General features: G+C 34.1%; 5 protein-coding genes and 1 non-coding gene across 6 annotated transcripts; 3 read left to right on the top strand and 3 right to left on the bottom strand.

Annotated features, from left to right (window-relative positions):
* Window positions 1-247: 247 nt before the first annotated feature.
* On the top strand, window positions 248-5,622 carry DFA_06373 (Pol; the record flags this gene model as incomplete). Its single annotated transcript, XM_004362020.1, has 6 exons — window positions 248-1,471; window positions 1,547-2,861; window positions 2,954-3,617; window positions 4,559-4,612; window positions 4,740-4,793; window positions 5,076-5,622. The coding sequence occupies 6 exons, from the start codon at window positions 248-250 to the stop codon at window positions 5,620-5,622; spliced, it is 3,858 nt and encodes a 1,285-aa protein (XP_004362077.1).
* DFA_06374 lies at window positions 4,876-4,948 on the bottom strand. Its single transcript has one exon. It is a non-coding gene; the product is annotated as a tRNA-Ile (tRNA).
* Window positions 5,623-6,112: 490 nt separating the features above from the next.
* On the top strand, window positions 6,113-9,218 carry DFA_06372 (uncharacterized protein; the record flags this gene model as incomplete). The annotated part of the gene is made up of 8 exons (XM_004362019.1): window positions 6,113-6,169; window positions 6,415-7,650; window positions 7,813-8,186; window positions 8,211-8,249; window positions 8,504-8,564; window positions 8,638-8,769; window positions 8,833-9,063; window positions 9,126-9,218. The coding sequence occupies 8 exons, from the start codon at window positions 6,113-6,115 to the stop codon at window positions 9,216-9,218; spliced, it is 2,223 nt and encodes a 740-aa protein (XP_004362076.1).
* A 471-nt stretch (window positions 9,219-9,689) lies between these two features.
* Window positions 9,690-12,772, bottom strand: pkaR (protein kinase A regulatory subunit; the record flags this gene model as incomplete). Its single annotated transcript, XM_004362018.1, has 8 exons — window positions 9,690-10,235; window positions 10,321-10,832; window positions 10,914-10,967; window positions 11,037-11,085; window positions 11,809-11,990; window positions 12,207-12,233; window positions 12,589-12,622; window positions 12,713-12,772. 8 exons carry the CDS (start codon window positions 12,770-12,772, stop codon window positions 9,690-9,692), a joined length of 1,464 nt encoding a protein of 487 aa, XP_004362075.1.
* A 1,007-nt stretch (window positions 12,773-13,779) lies between these two features.
* Window positions 13,780-17,194, bottom strand: ap3d1 (delta adaptin; the record flags this gene model as incomplete). Its single annotated transcript, XM_004362017.1, has 2 exons — window positions 13,780-16,956; window positions 17,042-17,194. 2 exons carry the CDS (start codon window positions 17,192-17,194, stop codon window positions 13,780-13,782), a joined length of 3,330 nt encoding a protein of 1,109 aa, XP_004362074.1.
* A 234-nt stretch (window positions 17,195-17,428) lies between these two features.
* Window positions 17,429-19,971, top strand: DFA_06369 (uncharacterized protein; the record flags this gene model as incomplete). The annotated part of the gene is made up of 5 exons (XM_004362016.1): window positions 17,429-17,511; window positions 17,608-17,792; window positions 17,893-18,584; window positions 18,647-19,726; window positions 19,948-19,971. The coding sequence occupies 5 exons, from the start codon at window positions 17,429-17,431 to the stop codon at window positions 19,969-19,971; spliced, it is 2,064 nt and encodes a 687-aa protein (XP_004362073.1).
* Between the last annotated feature and the right edge of the window lie 125 nt (window positions 19,972-20,096).

Here is a 20,096-nt window from a genome sequence, read left to right as displayed (position 1 = left end):
CATTTGGTAACACCAAACAAATGCCATTGGAATTGTTTAACCTATCCCCCTTTTACTTCATTCCAATCATCCTATCATTCATTTATTCATTTATTCCCCCAAGTATCACTCTTTATATTTTTACTCTATCAACATTACATTTATATTGTATACCATTATATTAATATTTATATACTTAAATTATGCTATTTATTTATTATTAAATAATAATATTAATAATAATATTTCCTTTATTTTTATATATATAATGTCTATCTATAATACAAAATTAATATCAATCATTGTCAATAGTAACCCTCAAAAGTATTCTCGGAACATATCTACTGGAATAGTTCAAACAGCAATAGAATCACTGAGAGAGACACTTCCCAAGAGAGAGAGTCACAAACAAGCCAACACAATATTACAATCGATATTGGAACAGTACAAAGATTTCTCACCAATATTAGAGTTGAATATAGAATCACCCTACAATCTCCAAATCACACCAATCATTATTTCATATTCACACGAGGATGATTATAGCTTTTATCAATGTATTAGTAGAAATGCAGAATTTGTTGTCAGTGGGATGGATATATCCAAATTCTTTGATGGGACAACCTTTTCAAAGAGTTTTGATAATATCAAAATAGTATTTGTCAATCGAGGAATAGATAATAATAATAATAGTAATCATCATAATAACAATATAGGATTAATTTATGCTAGAGAATTGGCAGCTAAAATTAAATCATACAACTTTTCAAGAAAAGATTTTATTGATCGAATTAAAGCAGGATCAGCCAAAGGAGATCAACAATTCACCAATCTTCTCAACTATATATCAACACTTTTTTTAAAAGAAACACCCACTGCATCACAGTATGATTTGGTTGAAATATTATTTTCAACCTTTCTTTCAGCTAGCTTTCCCTACATCCTCTCCAAAACCATCTCTCATCAAGTGGGACACGACATTATTTCATGTCTTTTCATCATTTTCATCATTGAAAACCCCACTAGCACATTTGCTCAATTTCAAAAGTCGTATCCAACACAAGATACTAGTTCTTGGTGTTTTACCATGTCTGATTATCTATTGAATCAAAGCCAACTGAAACACCTCAAGATCATGCCTAAAAAGTCCGACCACCACTTTTTCATTCCAATGATGATCCCGAATGTTAAAGATTTGGCACCACTTTATTCAAATGTCCACACATACCTGTTGACCTATCCCGATAGTTGTTATATTGGAAAGAGCCACCCTCCATTTCCACTACCAGTCGCCAACAATGAACTGACTCTTCTCTCTGTCTTTACCTTTGGCGAGGTTTCAATCAATGGTCGCTGTGGTCTGTATTTATTGACATTTGGGTCGAACATTCCTGACGCTGAATTCGACGACAATTTAGATGTATCTGCTTATCTCAAACCATCTTTTAGAATTGATGATCTAGATAATTATAAGCATTTCATTTATAAAACTGTATGTTATATGCCATTGAATACATTAAAGAAAAGAATCCAATTATCGAATCTAACTCTTTTATCTTTTTTGTAGGTCAATTTAAAGGAATGGCAAACAATGGTTCCAACAAGAGATATCAGATTAGTACCACTCCAAAAAAATGTATTCGTTCAAGAGAAAATACTAGTTGCTATTGTCACAAAGAAGCGATTGGAATTCAATGCAACAAAAGTAGCAGCAATCAATCGTATAAAGGCTCTCCAAGAGAGTACTGACAACAACAACAACAACAACAACAACAATAACAATAATATCAATCAATTATCACAACAATTAACCAATGAAATTAATTTGGAAATTGAAGTAAAACATGTTTTCCTTTTAATCAGAGAAAGCACCGAAGCACAGTTGAGCCAGACCAACTCAATGAAAAACCAAGGAATCTTGGATATCGGCGGTCTTTTCTTTCTCAAGGCAAATGGTCTGCCTGGCCACAACCCTCGAGAGACGACTTTTATTCCTCACTTTATTCTCGAGGTGCTTAGTAGCTCAGAGTATAGCTTTGAAGAACGAATCCAAATCAAATTTATGATGAATCAATTTGGTTATGGATACGTGATTATTGGAGCGTCGTTGGAACGTATCACAAGAAGATTGACCGATTTCAATCTATTGACCAAACTATTGGACGATTCTGATGGCTTTTTAATCATTCTCATGCCTCCAAAAGCATTTTTTGGTGATCAAGTTTCATTGTTGATGGACTTTGGTAATCATCGTCTCTATACGACCAACATCAAGCAACTCAAAGATGGAAAATGGGTGCCATTTGTAATGCACACATTTGATGAAGCCTTGGACATGATGCGAGGCTTTTTTGATGGTCTCACTCAATTCTCGTACCAGCTTTCTCAGTACACCAATCGAGCCTCCAAGCAGAAGAATTCCAAAGTAGAAGCCAACGTTTTCAAATCTGCCCTCAAAATTGACTTTTCTCAAAATGCTTTGATCCACACTAGAACATCAAAGTTGATTCTCAAGAATAGAAACAATAGCCAGTCGCTCCAAAATCAACTCAAATTTTGCAAATCTGTGTTTCCTTCTGTAACTCGAGTCGAACATCACGAGTTACAGTCTGCTCATCGACCATCCCGTTTTGTTTCTCCAGTAAAGGCTAGAGCTCAACCATCTCGTGCTGAGTCCCCAGTAGAGGGTGAAGCTCAACCATCTCGTGTTGAGCCCCCAGTAGAGGGTGAAGCTCAAGACACAAGCAATGATATGGACGACTCAGATGAACATCACGACGAAGAACTTTCTGAAGAGTTCAACGACCCTTTTATTGCTGCTGAAACAATCAAAAAGTTTCATGCCGAAAAGCCAAACACTAATTTTCTTTTCATTGGTACTGGTATGTTTGATTAAATATGAAATTAATTTTAAATATTAAATATTATTAATATTAATTACCAATTCTTTTTTTTTTTTTTTTTTTTTTTTTAGCAACTGATAGATTCATTCGAGATGAAGTACATCTTAAAGAATTATCAACTGTTTCAAGAGAAAATAACTGCATGGTCGTTGTATTAATCTCATCGTTTGCAACCATCAACAAGGTTCATACCAAAACATACATTGTGGATGTTATCAACCGTATCAGAGAATGGGTTGGAGCACCCAAACTCACTGACCAATCTGTTTTGGAACAATTGGCCGAGTACTCTACCTATATAGATTTCCTCAAAGAATGTGGTGTATCATTCTCAAAGCGTTTCAACAAACAATTCTGGAAATTTGAATCAAGACAACAATTATATCCAATGATCGTGGATGACAGCAATTATGACATTCTTGCCGAGAATGCTGTAAACTCTCGCAAGTTTATGGAAATCGTCCATGGAAACATGATACCCTATTCAAAATATCATATTCCTCAAAAGGAGTTTATTGGACTCAACCTCAACGAGAATGTAGAAGAACCAAAAAGCAAAACTAGTTTGGTTGTTTCTTTTTTGGATTATGTATTGGACAGTTGCAATGTATCTGGAGCAGCTAGATTAAACTTTATTCCATCAATTAGAGAGGCCTCATTGAATTATCATACTATTGGCTTCAATTCTAAATCGATTACACAGGTTTCGTCTCAAGATCACACCCTCAAAGTAGAGTATGTATTGCAAATTAATTAAAATATATATATATGTCTACTCATTTGGACCAACCTAACTAATTTATTTTATTTTATTTTATTTTTATTCCCAGTGCAACTAAATATTTACAAGAAATCTCCAAATTTGATTCGAATATTGATTACTCTACACTCAATCCAGAGTCTCAATTGTTGAAGCAAAGAACCAGAAGAACCGTGCATTGTGACGCATGTGGTGAAGAAATGAGCTACAAAAGCGACTGATACCCATACTGTTCCGAAGTGTGCATCCTTGAAAAAAAAGAGGATCTATCCGATTTTCAAGTAAAGTGCGAATCATGTCCAACAGAGTTTGTCCAAATCAACGAATATGGTGATAAATGCAAAGCTTGTTTCAACGATTTTTATAACAACAAAAAAAAATTGAAACCCCTTTTAAATAAACTTTAAAATATTTTGTATCTGTATACCTAGGTAACGATTATTATTATTATTACAAAATTTATAATTTGTTTTTTTTTTTTCTTATTATTATAATTATTATTATTTGTTGTTAACAGTTGTAGGCTACAAATGTTACTTTTAACTACAATTATTTGGTCCTCTTTTGGTCCATTGAAATAAACAAAAATACTATTAATTGGTAATTAATTTATGCTTTAATTGATGATCAAGTGACAACTATAGATAGTACAAGTACGTGCAACTCGGTGCAGTACAAACATGTTCATTTGAAAGGCAAAGTACTGCATGATCAATCTTCTCTAGATCTGTAGTCGCCTCTATCATGTGGTGGTGTTGATGAACTACTGTGTGAAATTATCAGTGCACTCGAGCAGAAAGGAAACAAACAAAATCTATAGATGGTGTGGTTCCAAAAAAAACAATATCATGAAAAAAATTTGAATCAGTGGCAACCACGTGCAAAAAAACCTTGTACCCGGATGATCTTTTTCTAGACCATGTTTTCGTGGTGTGGTTTTGGTGGAAATCGATGAAAAGTGGATAGAAATGTAGGGAATTGTGTACTATTAGAATATCATGAAAAAACTGGGATCAGAGGGCAGCAAAAAAAAGATCAAAACAGGTGCCTTTTGGGGTGCCTTGTCATGGTTTTTTTCCAAAGATTTTTTTTTCTAGACCATGTTTTAGTGATGTGGTTTTGGTGGAAATTGATGAAAATTGGATAGAAATGTAGGGAATTGTGTGTACTATTAGAATATCATGAAAAAACTGGGATCGGAGGCAGCGGCAGCATAGATAACAGCAATAAAATTGCTCATTGCAGGGATCGAACCTGCGACCGCGGCGTTATTAGCACCGTGCTCTACCGACTGAGCTAAACGAGCGATTTTTGATGTCTAAAAAACTTTTTTTCGTGTTTTGACGCCAATTAATTCCTTGTACAGGAAAAGAATTACTTTAAAAAAAAAAATAATTCCTTGTCTCCCTCGTACGATCACAGCTATGCCAAAGAGCATCTGTTCGACTCGCAATCCAATCGTTTGCAGACGACTCGCTTGGTTTGGCAGCCAATAGAGGCGAGATCAATCGTACAAACAAACACTTCGATGACTTTTGCGATACCACTGCGTCTAAAGTCAACCCCGCCAAGTGCGTCATCATAGTGATCGGTATGGATACTGTCAACCTCCCATTCCCTGTAGCAACGAGCACCGAAAGATACCTCGGGTTTGGTGCCACAAGGAATGGCATAGATCGACAGACCCCCAAGATCCTAAATTCCATTCGCTCCTCACTTGTCAAGTGGTCACCTTTCAGAGTATCGCTGAGAAAAAAAAAAATTCGCAAAACCATCAATATATGGGTAAAGAATAAAGAATTTAGAAAACTCTTTGGCGATCTGCATACGAGGATCTATACTATAGAACAAGAAAACAAGTCATTGAAAGACATTCTAGAAGAGAAACAAGTAAAGTTAAATTCTTTGGCAGATCAGAACGGAAAACTAAATGAAAGAACTAAACGACTTGAATTCCCTAAACAACATCATATCCTATAGTACTAACTAATCAACATATCAAATGAGTGCCCTACCTCCACTTTTGGTTATTGGAGTAGTCTCTTCCACTCCACCAAATAAATACAAAAAATCCTCTTCTTCATCATCAACTACTATAATAATAATACTAATAATAATAATCCTATTAATAATAATAATCCTATGAAAAAACTATGACCATATAATATTGGACCGTGATATAACCAAAAATTTATAGATAATATTAATAATCATCAAACACCAACATAAATAGAAATCAAGGAAGAAAAATAAAGTGTACTTTTGAAATTCTTACTTCTTAATTAAATGAAATAAGTATGAATAAATACTATTAATATCAAATTTTGTTGTATGTATTAATACAAAACCAACAAAAAATGTAATACCTTAAAAAAAATTAATATTTTCAAAACTTGCATTCTTAACAGCTCTAGTTGCATGTTTGTCATCATGTACACTCAAACAATGATCATTCTATTCATTAAAAGATATGATGATGACTGTTGGTGAAAGTAATAATAATAATAATAATAAAGATAGTAGAAGAGTAATAATAACAGTATTTAGAAATATCTATCTATTAAAATATATATTCAAATATCTATCTATTAAAATATATATTCAAATGTCTACGTTTGACTTGTTCCCCTTCATGTTCAAGTAGACATTACAATGAAATGTCACTCGATTTCTTTATACGAAATGGATACAAACAACTACTCAAATACAAACTAAGACGAGGTGATCATATAGCTATTTTGAACGACTGTTGTAGTTCTCAATTTGCTAAAGAATGTGTTCACAGACACCAAAACACATCAAATTAGATACTATAATCATTCTCCTTCATCATCCTCTTCTTCTTCTTCTTCTTTTAAAAAACAAGTCAACGATAAAGATGCAATTGGATATTTATATATGCATTCAACAAAAGATCAATTCTTTGCACATGTTGACCTAGACGACGTATTATTGTCTCTCAACGTTGATATTATTCGTCTTTATTTTGAAAGGTATCCCGATCGATACCTCCCTTGGAAACCGATTTTATGTTTGCCCAAAGATCGAGTTGCAAGAATCAAACAAGTCATCATTGCTCTATTAGAAATCCAAGATATTGAACCTGTAAAGAAACTAAAGAACAAGGCCATTGACATTCTTGGAGGAGAGTCGCATCAAAATGATAATGAAAAGATTGTAACATTGATGACACTACTACTCTCCATCCACCGGTTTGATTGGCATGGTTACGATGATCCAAATACCGAGTTGTGGCAACAAGTTTTACAATGGAATATCGGATCGGTGCAAGACTATTTCATACAGAATACAACTTATTCAATGATAGATCATGCACCATCAACAGAGATACTCGAAAAGATATTTCAGTGTTACCCTCAAGTGTGTCAGAAATACAATTATAGGGTCTTAAAATCGAGACGCTTGTATCGACGTTTTATTGACTTGCAATTGACACCAGAAACAAAAGAATTGGAATATCGTGTGATTAAAGGAATCACCAAAGATTGGCAACTAGAAGTTATTTTGGATGCACTACAATCAAAAGGATTGGATTATTCATTATTATTCAAACATCAAATTTCAATACCGCCAACAACCATGGAGATATTATTGACCAAATATCCAAAAGCAAAGAATCATATAGTTTCTGGTTGTCAAAATAGAGTGTTCAAAGACTATACCGATTTTGTACCAAAAGATATACCAATTTTAAAGAGAATTCATGGTCTTGTCGGCTCAACAGATCAATTCAATGTGGTGTGGTCTTATTTTAATCCAGTACATCTCAAGATCAAGACAAAAGAGGATATACATCTACTCAAAGACAATATTGATTCGTTTGACATTACCAAACAAGATCAATTGGTCACCTATAGTGTCCTCGCGGCAAGTGGAGATGATACTAAAGTTATTTGGGAATTGGTTGATTTATATTTAAAATATTCAATTGATCCTAAAAAGAAATTAGATTTTGTGTCTGGATCAATTGAAAAGTTTATTGTATTGGTAAATCACCCCCAACTCTACAAGAATCTAGTCACCTTGAAAGAAAACTTTGGAATGAGTGACAACTTGTATGTCCAACAATACCTTTGTCCAACATATCGATACACTGACAATGAACAATCAATTCTCAAGACAATGACAACAAACTTTTTTCTAGTAGAGAGAGAAACAGAAAGAGAAACAAAAGACCACATAAAAGAGATAAAACGAAACATTGTCAATGTTGGCAAAGATATTATTCGTAGTGGTCGATTGGATTTATTTAAAAGAATGGAAGAGATTATTCCTATTAAATACAAAGATTGGTATAGACAGAGACACATTAAATTGGCAATGAGATACAGCTCATTTTCAATATTTAACCATCTTTGCCAAGATATTAAGACACTCTGCCGTGATACATTCCTATCATGGATCAAAATATACGAAACCATGGGTGGGTATCCATCGGCACGTGATTTTATGGTTTATCTCTATCAAAATAATCATATAATATTGGGACGTGATATCATCAAAAATAGATCATATCATCGATTGTATCAAACCTTTTATAATTTTAGAAATAATAATAATCCTCTTCCAACACCTATAAAAAGAAAGCAAGGAAGAAAAATAAAATGTACTTGTGAAATTTGTACTACTTTATAACTCAATAAATTAAATTAATCCCGGTTCCAATCTAAAAGCCTATATGACTTTTTTTTTTGGCTTTTCCCATACCCACCATTTGTGGTCCTTTGGTTTTTCTAGAAAGGTATAAATACCCATGGGTGACAACCAACCAACAAACACCTTCACAATCAATAAATAAATAATTACAAAATGAACTTTAAAACTTTTAACCCTATTCGAGAAAGAGTATCAAAAACAGTCAAGGATTTTTAGAATTGTGGGATGGTGATGGTAACCAAGAAGTAAGTAGAAACTAGTACTTTACTCTTTCAAAATTTAATCTTTTTATTTAACAATCTTTTTTGTTAAATAAAGATATCATATGAAGAAGTATTAAATCAATTTAAAAATCAAGGATTCAAAGATCCGTCTGTCCAAGCTGCAGGATATTTTAAAACTTTGGATCATGATGGTGATGGTATTATTACAATAAATGAATTAAGAATTGTAAGTTGAAACAAAGAAAAAGAAAAAGAAATTGATCAAGTACTAAATATTAAATCTATCTAGTTTGATAAAAGTTTACAAGAAATTATACAAATGGATGTTGATAAATTTCTATTAAGATTTACATCCAAATCAAAATACTCAATCTCAATCGATGACTTGATCAAATACTTTAAAACTCACAAAGGGTCAGATCCTCAAGATACAAGATCACCAATTGAAAAGGCTGAATCCATCATGAGTCTATTTGATTCAAACTTTGATGGTGTCATTTCATTAACTGAAATTAAATTGGTAAATTTAAATATATAGAATCTTTTTTGTTGATTCACCTTTACTTACATTTATTTCTCTAGAAATATGTTGAATTCTTTTTTGAAAAGAGTGATGTATACGATCAAAATAGAAACTCATCATTGGTAGGAAAGGATTTATTATTAGGTATCTAAAAAAATAATAATAACAATAAATTGTCAAGATTTGGTATTTATTATTCTTTCTTTATTTTGTGTTCTTTGGTTGACTAATATATAATATATATATATATATATGCATATCCAAGTTTAATTTATACATATTTATACAATTGAATATTATTTACTATTATTATTATTATTGATTGATTGATTGATTGATTGGATTAATTAATTATTGTTGGAGTGAAAGATTGATTTAGATTATTAAAAAATAAAAAGAGAGTGGGGGGATGGGAATCAATGTAAAAGAGTAAGGATTGACTGAAAAAAAAAAATATTCTTCTTTTTCATTGTATATATAAATATAAATATATCTTTTTCGTCTTGATCATCATTAACAAAGTATTATTATTATTATTATAAATGATGATTGGTTAATTGTTTTTAAAAGAAAAAAAAAAAACAAGGTGATTACCCTTGTTATTTGTGTTATGATTAGTTGTTCTATATTTTAGTTGATTGTTGTTGTTGCTGTTGTTGATATTGATGAGGATTAATAAATTGATTATACATTTCCATATTTCTTCTTAGAATATTTTCACATGGACCAAGCAGACGAGTAAATCTTTGTCTGTCCATTTCCACACATTTGGTCGTTCCGACACTTGTGACGGTAGCTGCACGAGGTCTATCGGTCAACAAGGCAATTTCACCAAAGTATTCGGATGGATGTAATCGAGCAACTTCATTTTCTGGCCCAGTGGTAGAGGTGGGGCCACCTTCTCTCTGGGTGACACGTACCTCTCCATCGACTATAATGTAGAATTTGTCACCCTTTTCACCCTGTCGTACAATCACCTCGCCGTCTTTAAAACTAACTGGCTCCAATGCATCGGCCAAACTGTTTCTTTCATACTTTTCCAAATCTTTTAATATATACACCTTTTTCAAAAACTTTTTGTACATGTCTCTCTTGTGAATGGTTGCATCCATCAATATTCTCTTGTATGTTATTCTATCAATCGCCCATAATCTAACATTTGTTCTTGCCTAAAAAGAATTAAAAGTATAAGTAAGTTATATTATTTCTTTTTTCTTTTTTCTTTTTCTCTTTATAGCTATTTTTCTTTCTTACAATAACAGTAGCAGCTCTTGGAGTACCATGAATAAGAGCCAATTCACCAAAACTACCACCTGTTCTAACCTCCATTACATGGATTCCTGGGAAAGTGTTTGGATCTTTTGTAACGTAAATGTCACATATTCCATCATCTACCACATAAAAGTTATCGCCTTGGTCACCTTGTTTGATGATCAAATCATTTTCTTTATAGTGTACCTCGACCATGGCTGAGAATATAGTGTTTCGTTCTTCGTCTTCCAAATGGTTGAATAGAATGTTTCGTTGAAGTGCTTGTTTGAGTCGCAATTGTGCTTCGGCAGTCTTGGGTGCGATAGGGATTGCCTTGGCCGGCTGTGTACTATCACCCATGACTTCACTGCTAATGGCACCTCTCCTCTTTCTAACAAACTCTTGTTGTTGTTGTTGAACTACACTACCTTCCTCCAACACCTTTCCACCTCCTCCTCCACTACTATTCACCTTTTCTGTTGCCTTTTGTTGATGATTTGATCCACTTGTCATGACTTGATATTTAAATTATATATAAACTAGCAATATGTAGTTTAGTTTAGTTTAAATTTAATAATAATAAATAATAATAGTACTACTACTTTCTGTTAAGTCTGTTCTGATAAGTCTGTTGTTTTGAATCTTAAAGTCTAAATATATAAATAGAAGAGAGAGAGAGAAAGGTTATTACTAAATGTAGCTATATATATACAAAATACTATTATTATTGTGAGTTGAGTATTGAATGGAATAGGAATAGAATGTATTCTTTGAATATAAGAAGGTGTACGATGTGTCTGTTTGTTTTGTTTAAATTAAACTTTCTAGATTTCTTTTGAAAAATTTTGTTTCAATTTGTTTGATTTGATGAACAACAACAAACAAACAAAAGAGATGTGATTTGACAAAAAAAGTGTAAAACACAAACAAAGAAAGTAAAAAGAGATAATATGTGTTTGTTGTATATAATTTTTTGATTAATAACAATGTAGAAGACACACTTCAATAATTTGTGGAGGGGAGGGTGTGAGAGGGGGGGTGTGAAGAATTAAAAAAGGCAATAATAACAAAGGGGAGGGAGAAAGGAAGCGTACAGTGGTGGTGGTAAGGGTTATCACAACAATCACCAAAAAAAGTCAACAAAAACAGATAATACTAGTATGAACAAACACAAAGAAAGAATAAGATAGAGAGTGGAGAGCATTGGTATTATAATCATCAATCACACTTTTCGATTGATTGCCAAACACTCTAGTGCGTTTGATGGATGATGGATGATTGATGATGATGATCACGATTCATCAGCATCATCATCAACAACAACAACAATCAGTATTGTATTAGAACCAAAAATATTGATCCATGGATGGATGGGTTGATGTGATGTTATAAGGGGAGAGTTTATTATTATTATTATTATTATAATAATTACTTATTTCTTATATTTTAGTTGTGTTTAAGATAAATAGAATATAATAGAATAGAATATACATATATATTATATGTTTGGTGATGATGATAAATATTTATAGTGGATGTTGAACGATCGTTAAAATGAATGAATGATTGATGATGATGATGATGATCGGGCAAACTCAAGTTATAGGAATAAGAAGAGGGAACTTTACTTAACCTCCTCACACAATGTACACAATCGGAAACAACATCAACACCTTGGCAATATCACTAGCCAGTTAGTTAGCAGCAACACACAAACCAACCAACTATAACAATAATAATAATAATAATAATATCCGTCATGATCAATATATTATAAAGTAACAAGACGCTAAAATGACTCTACTTTGGTAATACCACCATGTAATGTAGATATCGACATTACCAATCGAGTGGTCTATAAAGGAGGAGGGGGTAGGTAGGTAGAATACATAGAGTAGAGTTGGTTCTATCCAACTCTAAAATTTAAAAGGGTGGTGGTTGGTTGGTTTGGGGTGTGTATCCAAGATCTGGTGATTGTATAAAATATCAAGATATAGATACTTTTTTTTTTTGATCCTTCCTTTAACAAACGATAGGATGGGGATGGAACAAACAAACAAAAACAAAAAATATTATTATTGAAAAAAGAAGCAAGGAACAACACTTGGAACAAGTTGGAAATGGTTTGATTACCTTTACAAAAAATTGGTTGTTAACTTTGTATCTAAACTAAATAGTGATACAAGCAAATCTTGCATTTTTAAAAGTAACCAAGGTCTGTCTAAATTATTATTATTATTATTATTTATTCCAACCGTTTAACCTCCGTACCTTCTTCTTCTTTTCTTGCACGTTCATTCTCTTCCTTTAATTGATTTTATCTATCTACCCTCTTTTATCGTATAAATTAATTCTCCCAGGACTCCTCCTCTGAACACATAGTAACCCTAATTACGAAAAGTATGATGGGTTGGTTGGTGGTAGAGTCGGTGTAGAGGATCATAGGATCTATCATTCCAACTATAGTTTGATCCTTTTATCACTCTTCTCTCCTCTGTACCGTCTTTTTTAAATTAATTAATAAGAGTATTGTGACAATCTGTTTCTACTAGACCCTTTTATGGAAACAAAAGAGAGCCAGACTTGATGTGACCCTTTTAGTTTTTTTATCCTTTTTTGTCGAAAAAACCAAAAAGGTTATAAATCCCCAAAAAATTGAAAAGGGAATCCTCCTATTCAAGTTCTTTTCTAAAAATTATAGTAGATATATTTTTACAATTTCAACTCTTTAAATAGTTTTTGATAGAATAGTATAAACAAAAAAACCAACTATGATTGATTTGGTAAAAAACCTACTTTTAAATTTCTTTACTTTTTTCGAGTCGATCTATGAATTATTATTATTTAAATATTTTAAATATCTCTCTATTTTATATGATAATTAATTAATTTAATTAATTCCAATTGTAAAAAAAAGATAAATTCCTTGTATTTTTTAATTTAATCAATTGATTTAATTTTTTGGAAATTTTAATTTAAATTTGGAATTTAATAAAAGAACATCCGAAAAAGAATAATAGTTGTAGACATACAAAATAAATGTAATATTACAACTTGATTTATTATCAATTTGACAAACAAATTTGATGAGGGTAATATTTTTTTTTCTTTTTAGTGTGAGAGTGTTTTGAAATTTTGGTATTGGATAAGGGTGTTGGACAGTAGAGTTCATGTCATTTTTTTTGTTGTGGTGGTGTGTGTAGATGTACTATTTGAGCATTTATTTTCTTTGGGGGTTTTGAAAATTTGGTTGAAATCAAAAAGTATGTAGATCGCATTGTACAATCATTTTTGGAATATTAAAATCATCATTCCAAATCTAAATAATTGATTTACATTTTTATGACAATCCAAGTTTACTAAATTTAGTAATTTTTTTGGAATCAGTCAAATCAAAATATCATACAATAATATTATTTAATTTAATTTAATTTAATTTATTTCTTTTTTCTTTTTTCATTTTTAATTTAATTGTTGTTGTTTTAAAAATAAAGTTGAAAGTTGTTTAACTAATAATTGAGCCAAAGAAGAATCAGATGATTTAATATCAAAAGAAGTGACGCCATCACGATCCTTTGCCAACATTGCAATATGTTGATTTTGGTTGGTTCTGGCATAGAATGAAGCGGTGGAGCCTGATGGATGACATTGGACAACTTCAATGTTTAATTGATCGGCAAGGATTTCAATAGCCTTTTGGATGGTGATGGATGGCACCTTGACAGAGGCCGATGCCATAGAAGCTGATTTTTGGAGAATTTCTGCAAACTTGTCCTTGGAGATCTTGGTCTTGACGATAAAGAATGACATGGGGATAGGAATATCAATGTCAATATCGATCGATTCACTTGAAGTGCCAGTCAATTTAAGTGTCAATTGAGGGATAATGGTATTGGTGGCGAGGTTAAATGTTTGTGAGATGGTAGTGTTGCTACCAGCTTCAAGTACACCAATATCAAATGCCGATGACTTTCCAGTTACTGTAATCTTGTCTTTTTGTGATTCAACCAATGTAAATAATACTTCAGATAAATCTTCATCACTCTTGTTTTGTACTTTTAATGAAAGTTTAATTGGGACAGTAGCAGAAGTGGTTGAAGTGGCAGGTTGAGGGGGTTGATCAACCTTGGTCAATTCAAATGAAAGAGTAAAGTATTCACAATTCTCTAATGTGATGGGAAGGTAGACTGCTGGTGCCTTTTTAACAACGACTGGAGCAGGAGCGGGAGCAGCAGCAGATTTTGATTTGGCTGATTTTTTACCACCCTTGGCTTGTACTTCTGGTGAAGTAATGTCAGTGTAGACTGAGGCGGTTGGAGATTGTGGTGATTTGGCAGAGGAGGAGGCACCGCGCTTGGCAGCACGTTGAGCAGCCAATTCACGTTCACGTTCCATTTCCTTTTCACGTTGAATATCACTACGATGACGAGCAACTGGAAGGACATCGCTAGCTGTCAATGGCTCATTAATGTTGATGGAGCTGAGTGCATCTTGTTTACGCTTAGAGTGTAGGGAGGAGGATGATTCATCATCACTATCGGGACGTGCATTCTCTGGCATTTCAGTGGTTGTATCGATTGTGAATTTCTTTGGTTTCTTCTTTTTAGCGTCCATCTTGCCACCAACAATGACAGGGCCGAGATTGGCGGGCAGAGCAGCAACGGGGATATGAGTCATCTCCTCGTCGACGATTGACTTTTGTGTTTTCTTGCCACCACCCAACATGTATGGGTTCGAGGCGTTACGTTGGATACGTTCCTCCTTGGCACGACTAATATCAAATGAACGTTCGCTTTCATCGCCCGAGTCGTTGGTTCCATTGTTGCCAGCATCGACACGACTGCCAAAGATGTCGCTGTCGCTGTCTTCAGTGTCGCTGTCGACGACTTGGAGCTTGGGGTCGTTGATCCAGGCGTCGAGGTCGAGTCCCTCGGGTACAGGCACCTTCTTTTGTGCTTTGGGGGCAACTGGGTTGAGTGCTTCGGTAAAGAGTGTGACGAGCTCACCGGCAATGTCGTTTCCTTGGTCGCGCATGGTACCGTAGAACTTGAGAATCTCGCTGACGAGACAGGCACGCTCTTGCACGTCGATATGGATCGATTGGGTAAAGAGAGGGAGACGTGCGTGCAGGATGGCAAGACACTCCTCGACAGTCGATGCGTCAACGGGTGTGCACTCGACTACAGTTGTCTGATCATCACGTTCTTCCTGTGTGATGGCACCAGCGTGCTCGCCGCCGGTAGCTGCTTCAGCAGAGGCATGTGCAAACACCTTGAGTGCATTGAGCATGTAGACACTCTGCACATGTGCTGGTAGAACCGACACACGTGGTTGTAAGAATGCCTCGAGTGACTCGACTGGGTTGTTTACATAGGCAGCAAACTCACCGACAATCCAAGCAGCGGCATACAGTACCTCGCAGATACCACCTTCCTTTGGGTTGGCCATTAGTTTAGGTGACTTGAGCAATGCGATCATCTGCTTGGTAGCATAGCTACGTACTACACGTACACGGATAGTTACGTCGAGTAGTTGACTGGCAATCAATGGACCGTGAGCAGTTTCGGATACTTCAGACAGTTGAATCAACGTGTTGATGTACCATTCAAAGTCTGTGACGTATTGGTAGGTACCCAATGCACACAACTCGACGATCTTTTCGACGATACGGTCGCGGTAGCTACCCTCGGCCGTCTCGATATGACGTAACAGCTTGGCAGCGATATCGGGCAAGTTCTTCTTGGTAACCATACCCGACAACAGATCGAGTGCACGTTGTCTAATCGAAATGTCTTCGTCGTCCAAACACCCAAGTACAACCTCGCGGTGCTCGCTTACAGCCTTGGGGTAGATCTTCATGATATTGTTGAGTGCCAACAGACCCAAATACTTGAGGTTCTGGTCGGGATGCTCAATGAGCGTACGCAACTTGCTAATGCACAGCTTCATCAATGGCAAGTTGTCTGGAATACCAATAATACATGTTTGGATACACTCAAAGAGGAGAGACATGGACGAGGAGGTGTTGATAATATTGGTGAGTGGGTCGATCAACTTTTTGCCGAGACGTGGTTCGAGTGGAGTCAATGCGCCAAACAACTTGACAATCTTGATGTACATCCAGTAGTTGGTGGTGCTGTTGGTCAAGATCTTGAAGAGAACCGGTGCCAAAGTCAGGTAGTTTTTGGGGTTCTTTCGTGCCAACTCGCAAATGACGTTGACTGCACAGCTCATAACGGCGGGTTCGGGGTCTTCAAGTTTCTCTTTGAGACGTGGGAATGCTGGACGTAGTGCTTCGGGGTAACGCAAAAACACCTTGTACATGACTAAAATGGTACGTTTGAGGATATGTGTCTTTTGTGTCGACAATAATGTGATGAGGTCGTTGGCCAAGTCTCTTGCCAAGTCTGGTGTACAAATATTGGACAAACAATTCAAAGCTAAATAAGCTTCATATTGGTTGTTGGAGAGGAAATCCTTTCTAATCTGATTGGTTGCCAATGTAATCACTTCAGTACCTTCGTGGAATGATTGTGATGCAGCCAGATAACCAATACGCTTCGATGAAAACTTTGCACTACTCATCACTTCAACAATATTAAATGATGCCCAACTAATATCATATCCTAACATTGTAATCTAAAATATATATTTAAAAGTAAAAGGAACATGTTAGATTTATCACTTTATCAACAAAGATCTTTTGTTGATTTGATGAACATACATAAGTAAGTTTTTGAATAGCCAATGCTTTCTTGCTCATATCGCCTCTGAGTTCTTCTTTAATCTCTTGAATACATTGTGATATGAACTTGTCTTCATTCTTTTTGTGGTTTCTGATACCTCTGACGAGGTCGGCTAATGTTCTTTCAAACATTGTCTATATATATAGAGTGTAGTTTCTTTGATATATATGTGTGTGTATCTAGATAAACAGACTACACTCGCTCTATCTCTATCTGTAGCAATAAGCTATGTTTGCTTTAAAATTATTTTTAAATTAATGATGATGACTTTTCGAGAGATCATTCTTCTTTCTTCAAAGCCAAAGATCTTTGTTTTTTTTTTTTTAATTTTTATTTGTTTTTAGCTAGTACTCTGGTACAACACAATGGAACAACCCCATACTAGTATTAATATTATATGCCAAGTGGAAGATTGCAAATCAGATAAAGAGATAGTTTATTGTTCAGGGTGTAAACTGTACATTTGTACGAAAGATTTCAATGAATCGTGTGAATCAGAACATCACAAACGAACCAACCTAAACGAAATATATCATATCATTAGAGACTATTCATGTGATTCAAGTCATAAAAAAGAAGGTGATGATCAAACCAAGCAGAATGATCACAAGTTTATACGGTTGAAATACAATGATCAAAAAAGGAAATGGGTAATGGAGTCGACTCCCATCCGTCACGGCTACCCATATATTAATGAATTGGTCTCTTTTATTGGACCGTCTGGAAGTGGTATGTATTTTATATACTACTATCAATAAGATAGATACTACTATTGTTTGTTTGTGATGATGATTATTAATATTTACACTATTAATATCTTTTCTTAAAGGAAAGTCTGCGATCCTTAGAAGTTTGCTACAAGTCAGGAAAGATCAAGTACGAGTAGACCAAACAAGAATGACTTTACCACTACCAACGCCAGATTCAACTAAATGCCGATCAACATCTGAAGATATTGATTATTATCTAAGAGATGTTGAGGGTGTAGGATATCGTGTATTTTTAGATTCTGAAGGAAGTGGTGGAACTGGGTCAGAGCTACTTACACCTGACCAACTTGCTAAAAGATTAAAATTTCTCCAAGAAATATACCCAAGACTGCTTCATATTATCAGTGGGATGGTTGTTTATGTCTTTAACAATACAAAAGAGCAAGATACATTTATAAAGGATCTATCAAAAATGGTCAGTCACATTGAATCAAAAGCAATCAACAGTCCCTACAAATGCCATCTATTAGTCATTTTCAACAACCAAGTCGATTTGTCAGAGAGTGGCAAAGATGTGGACTTTTTCCAAAGATCGGAATTCATCAATTCAAAAGAGGTTGCCAAAATCAAATCATTTTTCAAGAGTTGCAAATCAATATCACTTCCAAAGGCATCAACCGAACCTGTTTTATTTTTGGGTCAATTAAAATCAATCCTGAAACACTTTGACGTTTCATCATTGGATGGAAAAAATCCAGTCAACTCTATTGACGATTTTTTTTCAGTGCCATCAACCAACTCAATCAAGACGGTACATTCAACCATGACCAATTTTACAAGTTTGCCAATAATCCTCTTTTTGGTTATTTCAAGAATAGATTGGATTATCTTTCATCCTCATCTAATAATTTAACATTAGAAGAAAAATATAAAGCAGTGATTGATCATATGAAAATGAAGCTGTCAAGAATACCACAAAAGGATAATACCATTGATTGGCAAAAAAATAGTAGGACTCAACGACAACATTTTGTAGAGTTGGATATCCAAATACAAAATAGTATAAAGTGTCAATCAACACACCCAGACCATCCAAATATAAAATGTGATCTTGCATTCACATCACATGAATTAAATCATAGATCTTTGGAGACTAGAAAGCAAAAGGTATCTGTTGATCAAAAACCGGACAACAATCAAATATTTGGAAATAATTCTTTAGAGTTGGAAGAGTCAATTGAATGGAGTGGTGGATTTAAATATCCAGAAGGAATGTCATTTGATGGATTATCACTTTTTGCTAATCATCATCATCATCATTTGGACCAACACAATCCCAATCCAGAAGAATCTATCAAATCATCGTACAATTCAGCAACAACAACAGAGATATTACAACAACTAGAAATCAGCCCATCTGATAACAGTTCATCTGATAAGGGAAAGGAAACACTCAAATTAATGGCAAATGTTTGCATATTTTGTTTGTTTGGTAAACCTAATCGACTCAGATTAAATTGCGAGCATTCATTTTGCGACAAGTGTATTGGAGATGGTGATAATTGTTTGTTTTGCAATATACCATCTGAAATTATTCGTTACATTCCTCCTCCTCCTTCCCCTTCTCCTGTCCCCAAAACACAACAACTTTTTATCAGTCAAAAACAAACAAATGTTAAAAAGATTCTATTAAACTTTGAATCAATGTTGGAGTGTATCGTTCTCCTTGCATTCCAAACTGATCCCATAGCATACACCAATCGTTATAATCATCTCAAAAAAATCAATTTTATCAATTCAACATACGAACAAGTATTGTTATCCATCTTTCAAGTAGTGCCCGATCAATCATTCATCGGCATTGGTATTTGTTTATTCTTTGTGAAAAGAGGAGCAAAAGAAGGATTGGCGTACTCACCAGAAATGACATTCCTTTCAAATAGAAGAGATATTGTTAGATATCTTGTAACAAAGGATAACTATCGACAATTGTCATTGATCAATATAGGCATTCAATATATTGAAAAAATAATATATGAAAACAACACAATATCATTTCCAAATAGATAGACCTATTTCAAATAAATAAATTATTCTTATTATTATCATCATTTTAATTAAATTTATTTATTGCATTTTTGAGTGGAATGTTGGTTAATATTTTTTATATTAAGGAGAATACAATGAGAGTTATTTAAAGTATAAATGATCAACCATTGGGATAGAATCCTAGTGAATGGTGATCCCTTGGTCTGAAAGTTAAATGGTTTTTGTTTTAAAATAAAATCCAAGCTTATTATTTTCTTTTTTTTTCTTGTTTGGT

This window comes from Cavenderia fasciculata, assembly GCF_000203815.1.
Source record: "Cavenderia fasciculata unplaced genomic scaffold Scf_Dfasci-G-p-12c09.r1-3, whole genome shotgun sequence".
Lineage (NCBI taxonomy): Eukaryota > Evosea > Eumycetozoa > Acytosteliales > Cavenderiaceae > Cavenderia > Cavenderia fasciculata.
Note: the sequence above shows the minus strand (reverse complement) of the source record. Positions and strands in the feature narration are given on the sequence as shown.